This window comes from Dendrobium catenatum, unplaced genomic scaffold (assembly GCF_001605985.2).
Source record: "Dendrobium catenatum unplaced genomic scaffold, ASM160598v2 fragScaff_scaffold_156, whole genome shotgun sequence".
Taxonomy (NCBI): domain Eukaryota; kingdom Viridiplantae; phylum Streptophyta; class Magnoliopsida; order Asparagales; family Orchidaceae; genus Dendrobium; species Dendrobium catenatum.
In genome coordinates, this window is record NW_021318618.1 from 7323313 (window position 1) to 7333758 (window position 10446).

Genomic DNA, 10446 nt, shown 5'->3' on the forward strand with positions numbered 1-10446 from the left:
CGTTTCGACTAAAGTAACCGGGACATCAACAAGGGTATTAGAACTCACCAAGTTACCATTTAAAGTCTCCACCTGCATACACTCAACGTTACAGTCCACAATCACAGTAGGATTACACGAAGCCTCGGCCACAGGAATAACACCTCCAGCCTCCCGTCTCGACCACACCCAAAATAAGTGACATGTCAGCCGAATCATCAATCACAACCGTATCCACAACACCCAAAATAGGCGAAACAACCAACTCTTCATTCACAGCCACAACAGGGCATCTTTCCAAAATATCACTTAAATTAACACTAACAGGATCAGTTAAGGGACCCGAAACAATTCCAACCTCAGGAGAGAAAATTGGGGATAAACCATCACAAACAGGTAAAACCACAGTATTTGAAGGAGCAACAACGTTTTCGACCACATTTAAGCCATCAACAACAGGAAAAACTTAAGCACCCGAACTACCTCCCCCCCTAATGAAGAAGAAGGGACAAGATTAGGGTGAAGAATTGTGCAACCGGCTTTAGAATGCCCCAAAGAAGAACAGTGCACACAATAATCCTGAAAATCTTAAAAAACCAAATATTGAACATAACCTGAATTTTCTGGTCCAACCCAAATTTTATCAGGAAATTTTTTGGATACATCAATTTCAACCAACACTCTCGCAACAGAAGGATGCGAACCAGTAGATGTAGTGTTATCAGTTTTTAATGGTTTTCCAAAAATCCTTCCCAATCCATGAAGAATTCGCGAAGCATACAGATGAGGCCTAAGGTTTGGAAAAGAAATCTAGATGGGGACAACAGGGGATTCAGTTTCCACATCTAATGTAGGAGACCACTTAATCAATTTCATGAAACAGATGTTAACGAAATAAGATCTATGAGCAAAAACCCTACAATAATCCAAATCATTGAAAAGCTTAATCAAGACATTCCGTTGATTAAGAACAGTGACAGAAACCTCCCCATTCAGTTTGAGATTAAAGAAAAAATTCCTAATAGCATCCAACGAGGGCCGACGCGCAGGGAATTTTCCTACAAGGGAAAACTCAAACGGGGCAGCTAGGGATTTGATTTCCATCTCCGAAATCCACAAGGAAGGCATGCCTCTAAACGATGAAACTTTAAGCTCGGGAAAAACCACAGAAACAGAGGAAGAACCAGAGAGCGCCTCTTTAAATGAGAGAGGCGAAGAGCCGGGTAAAAAACCAGTATCACGAAGACGAGTAGAAGCCATCAAAACAAAAACGCAAAAGCAAAATGAAGAAGAAACTTCCCTAGCGCACGAAGAACGAACGGAGCACACCGAGCAGAGGCGGCCGCCAGGATCGCCCTAAATCCTAGAGCAAAACGGAGTATCTTACATGTAATACCTTAATGATGTAAGAATAAAATAATCTTAGGTTTATTGGATTTGACTAATCAAGCTGCTTCATTTAATTCTAAATATGTAAAAATTGAAGAATATTTGATCCTTTTAAATGACCCTAAAATTAAATATTATCTTTAAGATTGGTGCATACAAATTTTTTTTTTTGGAGCCGAATTAAGATTGTTTAGATTAAATTTGAAATAATTGAAAAAAATTATGTGAATAGATTTATTTCCTTAGACAGTTTAATCAATTCAAAGCTAATTTAATAAAAGCAAAATTAATCCGGAGAGAAAAATTGTGAGTCGTTCTCACTCATATTTTCTTAAAATTACTTTTAATATTATAAAAAAAAACAAAAACAAAAAGTTAAATTGAAAAGAAATGTCATACAGAAAGTGTGATGAACCACACTTAGACACGTAGAATTTCAGCTCTCTCTCCTCAAATGCGCTCTTTACTGTTTCCTCTTGCTTTGATCCGTGGGCTCCTCCGGCATTCCTCCTTCCTCTAAGTACAAACAAAAAGCCAAAGCAGGATCGGAGCATTTACGAAGATTGAAATCCCTCTCACAGTCACAGAGATGAAACTATGGATCAAAATAATCTCCGGCACGGTCCCCGCCGCTACGGTCGTCCTCACCCTCCTCCTTTTCATATGCCGCCGCCGCCGCCGACAACAGCTGCTCATCAGCCCCCAAGCCATCACCCACTTCTCTGAGCCAGCTGCCAAATCCAAATTTGACGCGCTCCAATCCAACATTAACAAGCTCCCCATCCCGTACAAATCCGGCAGCTCCGCCCGCAACAGCCTACGCTTCCACCATCTCCACAACCAGTCTACAGCCCCTCCGCCGCCGACGGAGACCACCTTCCGCTGGGACAACCATCCCCGCCTCATCGCCGAGGCCGCAGAGAACGGCTGGCAAAGCTTTGCCTTTTCTAACTCGATCCCTCGCATGCCATCTTCAGCCCCACTTTGGACTCTCTGTGCCACATGCGACGGCGGAACCCAGCCGAACTCGCCGGAAAGCGGCTGGGAGATCCCCGCTGGTTCGTCGGAGCTCATGCAATCCGTCAGGCTTAATCCAAGTCCCAAAAAAACCGCCGACGAGGCTTCCTTTTCTTGGGTTAGAACAAGCCTCCCACTTCCAGGCCCGCCCTTGGGCGGCGGTTCATTTCCTCAAGAAGCCTATTTTGAAATCACCATCGTCTCCCTCAAGCATCCATTTTTAAGCTCTTGCAACAGCGCAAACAATCGAGACAGCGATCGAGCCAAACTAATCAGAGATAATTCCTTCGGCGTTAGCTCTGCTCCCCTAAACCCAAATTTTGTAGCAGATGAAAGAAAATCAGACCGCAACACCATCGCCTTGGGGCTAACCAGCAGTGCCACCCTGCCAATCCATTCTATGCCAGGAACTTATCGTGGATCAATTGGGTTCCACTCAGACGGCTCTCTTTATCTTGATGGTAAATTATTCCCCAAACACCTCCAAATTTCAATCTTTTCATGATTGTCGACGAGGAAAGGCGACAAATTTATCAATTTTGTTTATCTGATGACGCTAATTACAGAGAGAAAACTGGTTTTCGAGTCGGAGATGGCAGAATGGGCAGCTGTGAACAGAGTGATTGGCTGCGGATTCGAGCCGAGCAAGAATAAGGTGTTCTTCACCGTGGACTCTCAGGTATCGCATGTCGTACGATGCAACTCAGAGGCCTATACCAGTCCTCTGTTTCCTTTTATGGCGGCCAACGTGGAGACCGTGTTGCTTGTAAATTTGGGACAAGCGCCGTTCAAGTACGGGCCGGCGAACGCCACGCGGACGCCGAACCCGTGTTTTCTCCGGCAGCATTCCGGCGATGAAGGCGGAGATCATAGGATAGGGTCTGTGGTCGACAGCCGGGAGCTTTTCTCTGTGGCACGGATAGAAACAGAGTGGACCGGTCATGGCGGAAGAAGGAAGAACCAGAATAGCAGCATGAGCAGTAAGAAGAGCGGTGAGAACTCCGACGATGTTCTCGATGGGGAATCCGATCTCTTTGAGATTGTATTGCAGACATGACGCAGCATTGGAGACTCCGCAGAGAAGAAGAAGCCGGCATCGTGGAGCCGGTTAATAGTTCACACTTCATGCACAGAGAAGCCATTTGTCGGAATTACAGCACAAGGGAAGAAGAAGACGAAGAAGGTAATACAGGAATTCAGATATAATAAATACAAAAGAAATTTATTGTAATTTTGTCCAACAGAATCAATGTGATTCACATATTGAGTTCCGTGAAACCATTTGTAAAATGCAGAACAGGTTGGAGAAATCAGCACGAACAGAGGAAGATTCATAGAAACAAAAAAAAAATTGTTTGGATGTTAAATAAATCAGAATTAATTTTAAATTATTTAATTTGTATGAAAATTAATATTATATATGATATATTATATTATATTAAAATTAATATTAATTAAATAATTATAAAGTTCATTTTAATAGATTTTTAAGGAATATTCTGATAATTTTTGAAGTTTTATTTACAGATTGAGTTAGAAAATGGAACTTTGAGTTGTTATATGAATTTTCATATAATAATATTATTTTAAAAATACGATTAAATTTTTTTATAAATTTGTTGTCATATTATATCTTTCATTATTTTTAAAATATATTTAAATTTAAATTAGAATTTAACTATTAACATGACACAATAAAAAAAAAAGATTCAAATAACCGGCCTCACACAGCGGGATAAAGACCTAATTCTATTATTCTTGACTTATTCTTTTTCATTTTTTTTAATATTTATTAAAAAATTTGGATGCTACAGCCCCAATAAACTCCTAAATAAGAAATAAAATTTATTACTTCAGGTTTTTTGTCATCGGTAGCTTAAAAATGTCTTGTAAAAAACTAAAAATTGAAAATGTGAGTGTTATATTTATATGTAAATGAAAATTTTGGATCATGATTTTAGAGGTAAAATTTAAATTAAAAATTTTCGAAATTAAATTCAAGATAATTTAAACTTTGATTTCAACAAATTTATAATTGAACTGAACGTCTTGATAAAATAAACCTAATGATATCAAAAGTAGTCTAAACTCTAATGAGATCATATCAACATGACAACATTTGCTACATAATTAAAAACTTCAAAAGTTAATTGGATGATCAAATGAACTCCAAATTTGATATTTTTATAGTGGAATCGAATGGTTTGACAAGAAAAATCCAACGAGTCTAAGATCACTTAATTCTGACATTATTAAAATTAAAAAACTATTTAGCATTTTCCAACAATCACCACAACAACCAACACCAGCTATGATCGATCATCAAAGACCATCCCCAACCGTCGTCACTATCGATGAACACTACCAACAATCACATTCATCATCTCCAGAAGTTTCTAAATCTAACCATATTTTTGGGTACTAACTTCATATCTACGAACACCTTAATTTTGTAATCTCTAAAGGAAAATAGTCTTTTGATTTTCAACTATGAGGAAGAAATTATTCTTATATTTTAGCTTTAATACCGATTAGAGAAGACAAACTTCACCCAGACTAAAACGAAAAGACTAAAATCTATTAAAAGAGACAAATTTCATTTAAATAAACTTTTCCATTTTAGGGTTTAGATGACAAAAAAATCAAATAATCATTTGACCCCTCTACTCAACTGTCATGAAATTAGAATGTACAAATTTTTAATTATTATTATTGATTCGGCATCACAAAATTAGCTTGATCGGGCACGAATTTCGAGGCAAAGGGTGGTTGGAAACTTTAAAAATTAAATTTGGAAGCTCCCGAACTCCGATTTCAGCGAGCTTACAGTCAAGCTGAGCGTCTCGAAAATACAAACCCAAAGACACCAAGTTCAACCCAATCCGAGCCCAAATGAGTCTGAATCAAGGACCTGAAGCGTTGTTGGAAGGTTCAAACCGCGATTTGAGTTACCAAACGGTCTCCGATTTTAAGGAGCTTATACTTGAATCGAGCGTCTCGACGAGAAGAATCCAACGAGCCGAAGATCGCCGAATTCCGACGTCATTAAAGCCTCCAAATGTCTAACGAACGGTGTATGATCGAAGGGTTCAATATCGGCCGTCCATTCAAATCACTCCCTATTCGCCCAAGATCTCACACCTATTTACGAGCCATGCCACTCCAAAAAAACTATAAATAGAGCCTTCATTCTTCACAAAGGGGACTCAAGTGAAGAGAGAGAAGAAGAAGAGAAGAAGGAGGAGAATGATGAAGCTCATCCTCGACCACCGCCGGAGCTCTTCCCGCCGCATGAAGAAGCCGAAACTCTACCGAATTTTCGGGAAACGCCGGGAATTTGCAGAACTTTGTAACTTTGTTAGAAGTTGATTGTAAACTGATCGTCTTGATTTGTTAGACGGATCAACTTTTGTACTTCAAACAAATACTAGTGGAACTTTACAACTGGGTGAGGCCCCATGGTTTTTTTCCCTCTTTCGGGTTTTCCACGTAAAAACTTTGGTGTTCATTTCTCTTTTATGTTTGTGTGATGAATACTCGTACAACACTCGAACGCGAATTTACAAACTCTATCGCCACGTATATTTTAGCACGCAATAATTATTATTATTATTATTATTTGACCAAAGATCCTTACAACTATTGTACAATACAAAAAAAATATATAATGATATAAAAAACATCATAATAAAGGTTATCATTCCTTAATTGTGCCAAATTGAAATGCCTATCAATTGAAGAAATGGTTAGGCATGCCATTTGTCATTTATTTAATAGTGTGAAGACTTTTCTAAAGGATTGTTATATCAATAGATATGCTAAACTTCAAATAGAATCATAATTTTTATTAAAAAAAAAAAATGAGTTCTTATGTTTAATTCCCTTATTCAAATAAACTAAAAATCATTAACATGAATGAAATGCTTAAGCTTCAAGTTAATTTCACATCCCTAAGGTTTCGTTTGGGATAGCTTATTTAATGCTTTTTAAAATAGCTTTTTAACCTAAAATTTTCTTGAATTAAAAACTTTTGTACTAAAAATTATTTTAGAAAGCGACGAAAAAACTCTCCCAAACAAAACCTAAGACTTTCTTTGAGATGACTTTCTTACTACTTCTTAAAATAGCTTAGCAGTACAAAAAAAAAATTAATTTTTGTTTTAGAAAGCTTCTTTAAGAATGAGTAAAAAAGTGGATGGCTTTTTTAGTGCTTTGTAATGTTGTTATTTAGTACGAAAAAATTTTGAAAGCAGAAAAAAAACAGCGGTCTAACACTCTCTCAAATGAAGCCTAATTCACAAAAAAAACTAAATCCAAAAAAAAAAAAAAAAAAAAAAAAGAATTAGATTCTATTTAAAGAGTATGGCATTACTCAAACAGAAAGCACATTGTAAAAAAATGTATTATTTTATGTATTTAACTTTTCAATTCTCATTTTATCATGAATTTATCATATTTAATTAATTCTATAAATAAATTCCAATGAACTGACGAAAATTTGGATGGGAAAGCCAAATTCCAATTTGCTTAGAATAAAATATAAATTCTAAATTTTATTTTGGGAAATGTATAATCAAATTGATCATCATCTTCTGTATGAAACCTATTTAAAATTAATTCAATTACAAAATTCATTCTAATCACTTAAGACATTTTTAAATAACTACAATATTTTATAAAATTGATTGTGAAAATACACTAGCAATAAGCAGTTTTTCATCGCAGAAATTTTTGAAAAACGGTCAGAAAAAGTAGCACGAAAAATAAAATAGCGAGAAAACAATCCCGAACAGAAACTCAGTGATACAAAATAAAAAAATAAAATCTGCAAGTCAACAAACGGCTTAAAATAATATATGCTTAGTAATAAAAGCAAACGGATTTCATTGAACGATTTTTCAGAAATTGAATAACGTTCAAGATTGGCCTGCCCATTCAATACAAGTAAGAAGAATTTATAACAGTTAGCAGAACTATCAACGTATCTTCAAAGTCAGAAAATATTAATACAGACTTGGACTTTTATCACATTATGGAAACAGCTGTTCCAGGTCAATTCTAAGCAGTTGAGTTGAACAGATGGGAAGAGGAAATAAATTTATTCATAATATTTTTATATAAATTCAATTAAAATGAGATTTTTATTTGTAAAATTTATTTTGAGTAGATATAATATTTGATTAATTCATCCAATCTTTATTAATTTCATTTCAAATGCCTCATTTTATATTCTTTATTAATTTCATTTCAAATACCTCATTTTATATGAGTGTTTTCTTTTTTTGTAAATTTTAATGATATGTAGCATTTAAGAAGAATATTATTTAGAATATATATTATTTATTAGTGATATGCTTGATTTTTATTACTATTTATAAAGCTATTTTTTAATTTAAAATATCTCTTTAAAGCAAGAAAAAAATAATGGTCTAAAGCTATCACAAACAAAACCGAAGCTAGAAATAAAGCGACATCTAAGCAGTGACTTAATGAAAATCAATGATGATTGATGGAGTACTTTGCAACATAAGCCATTGTAAAACCACATTGCTATCAAAGACATCATAGTCATGAAGTGGCAATTGGTATTTTGTGAAGTTTTCCATAATCATATGAGGGTGTTGTCTTTTATTAACAAAGCTTTATTGACGTTTAGAAGGCATATTTTCATTTGAAAGGAAGAGTGTTGCTTATACTGTACGAAGAAATCTTAAAGAATGAAAAAGGGAAAAGAAACATGAATTGTTGGAGTAGGGGTATCGACAGATCGGGTTCGGGTCCAACTTGACTTACCCTGGGCATAAACAGGATGACCCAAATCTAACCCGTTTAGCCAAATGGGTCGGAATATATAACTCAAACCCAACCCGACCCGTGAACCCAAACTAATCTAGGTTTCCATCCTCGGCGTAGTCATTGAGTCGAGCCACGTGGGTCACGGGTCAGGGCGAAATGACAGTGACCGGTGAGGCGCATCCGCATGTGTGGCGAAGGAGCGGACTACCGTAGGTTGGACTTCGAAGGAGGCGGGAGCCGGGAGGTGGGGAAGTGAACCGTTGAGGCCGCGCCACGCATGTGAGGCTAGGGTGTAGGAGGCACCAGGGAGAATGGGCGGGGTCGTGCGTATTGGCAGGAGGAGGCTTTGAGGCGGGGCCTAGGCGCCTTGGTGAATGCTTGGAAGACTTCACAATGCTAGGTCAAGGTCGTGACGTAACTCACGAGTTGACCCGCGGTTTTTTGTGTCAACCCGAACCCGACACGAGTTGTCTCAAACCCAGATTTTTCTGAGTCAGGTTCGAATCGGGTTTCGGGTCATGCCAACTTTTGAAACCCCTAAGGAAGAGTAAAGGGAGAGGAAATTATGACTCATGATACAATAAATTATTTTGATACAATAACTTGGCCAAAACCTATTAACATATAGGCTCAACTACGAAGAAAAAATTCAAATATACAAAAATGACTCAAATGCAATATACACTAAAATATATCAATCTATATCACTAAAATATAAACTCATTAATACTATATTGTGAATCCTAAGTACATTAAAGTTTTGTTCGGAACATCATTTCACTACTATCTTTTCGCAGTTTAAAAGAAAATACTAAAAAGATGCTTTTAAAAAAAAACAAAAAAAAAAGCTATTCCAAATAAAATCTAAATTGAAGACGGCTACGGTAAAAAAGTTTCACAACATACCTACTTATGTTCACACCAAATGATACTTAATGCTTTCCAAGAAGCTTAGACATGATTTAGATAACACCTATAAAGAGTATGGATATCAATATGAGACATGAAAATGATAAGGATATGAAGATAGAATATAACTGCAAAAAGTTGGAACATCACATCCCATGTTTTCAAATTTTTTAATAAAATCATCACATGCAATTTGTAAGAGGATTTATATAATCAATTTTGCAAATTTGCTCAATTCGAAAATGGCATTTACTCAAAATTGTCCTCAATTGCTGCAAAAAGGAATAAAGTTGGCTCTCTATCCACAATGGAATATTAACAAATACAAGATCATAAAGATTAAAGGGCATATAAATTCGTTAACTATGAAGCTACCAACTCTGCACCTTTCTGAAGATTGAAAGCTAACACAATACAATGAAATCGGGAGATTTGAGAGCCCAAATTTTCAATTCCAACTGACAATTCTAACATTTATTTGCTACAAATTATAATGTCTAATATTTAAAAGCTCTACCAAAAAGTAAAATAAAATAAAATAATATCACAATTATCACATAAATAAGATTTCATAATTAGATTTCAACATTTTATCAAGAATATTAAATTTTCAATAACATATCAACATCCAAATAGCTTTGTTAATAAAAACATCAGATTATGGCCATTAAAATAAAAACTTCATAATCACATACCAACCATATATATCAGAAAAATTCAGCATACGACAGCCTTATAAATCCTCATATTCAATCTATTCTTGCCAAGTGACACATGAAATAGTAGATTATGTTCCTAAATATATGACAAGTTCAAATAAATCTTCAAAAAGCAAGTAGGGCAAAAAAAATAACAAGATTTGAGAATAGATCCTAAGAGCAACGTTCTTTTACAAAAATCTTGAAGTTACTGGACAAAAGAAACGTTAGAAAAGCTGCAGAACAGACGGGAAGTAGATATTAAAAGTTGGATAATGCACAACATAGAATAAAAAATATAGTCACAAGTAAATTAAATTAACATGAAATTATTAAAGAAGAGAGGGGCAAAATGAAAAAGCTATTCAACTCTTCATGCAATACAATTTAGAAACAAATAAAGAATAAAACTCCCAAAACTTAGTTCAATTAGTTGGATAAAAGCTACTGATAGTGAAAAATTAGAAAATTTCGATTTAATGGATCGTACTGACCCAGCTAGAACTGACGAAATTCTCAAGGATTTAAAAGTTTGAAATACTTGGAAAATTTCTGTCATGTTTTCAGTTTTCAGGTGGGGAAAATGGGAAATCTGCTTTGAACCATTAAAATTCAGGAGGCACCTAAAAAAAGAGCAGCAACAACAACAACAACATCA

At 35.6% G+C, this 10446-nt stretch overlaps 1 protein-coding gene across 1 annotated transcript; it reads left to right on the plus strand.

The window, feature by feature from the left end:
• Positions 1-1793: 1793 nt before the first annotated feature.
• On the plus strand, positions 1794-3703 carry LOC110113324. Its single transcript, XM_020845861.2, has 2 exons — positions 1794-2846; positions 2952-3703. The coding sequence occupies exons 1-2, from the start codon at positions 1958-1960 to the stop codon at positions 3440-3442; spliced, it is 1380 nt and encodes a 459-aa protein (XP_020701520.1). The 5' UTR covers positions 1794-1957; the 3' UTR covers positions 3443-3703.
• Positions 3704-10446: the final 6743 nt, after the last annotated feature.

What these genes read in the sequence shown, in the direction of transcription:
- LOC110113324 (XM_020845861.2), top strand. Translation starts at nt 1,958, where the DNA reads ATGAAACTATGGATCAAAATAATCTCCGGCACGGTCCCCGCCGCTACG. An exon ending in CGGCTCTCTTTATCTTGATG is followed by an intron (nt 2,847 to 2,951) that starts GTAAATTATTCC and finishes CGCTAATTACAG; the next exon opens with AGAGAAAACTGGTTTTCGAG.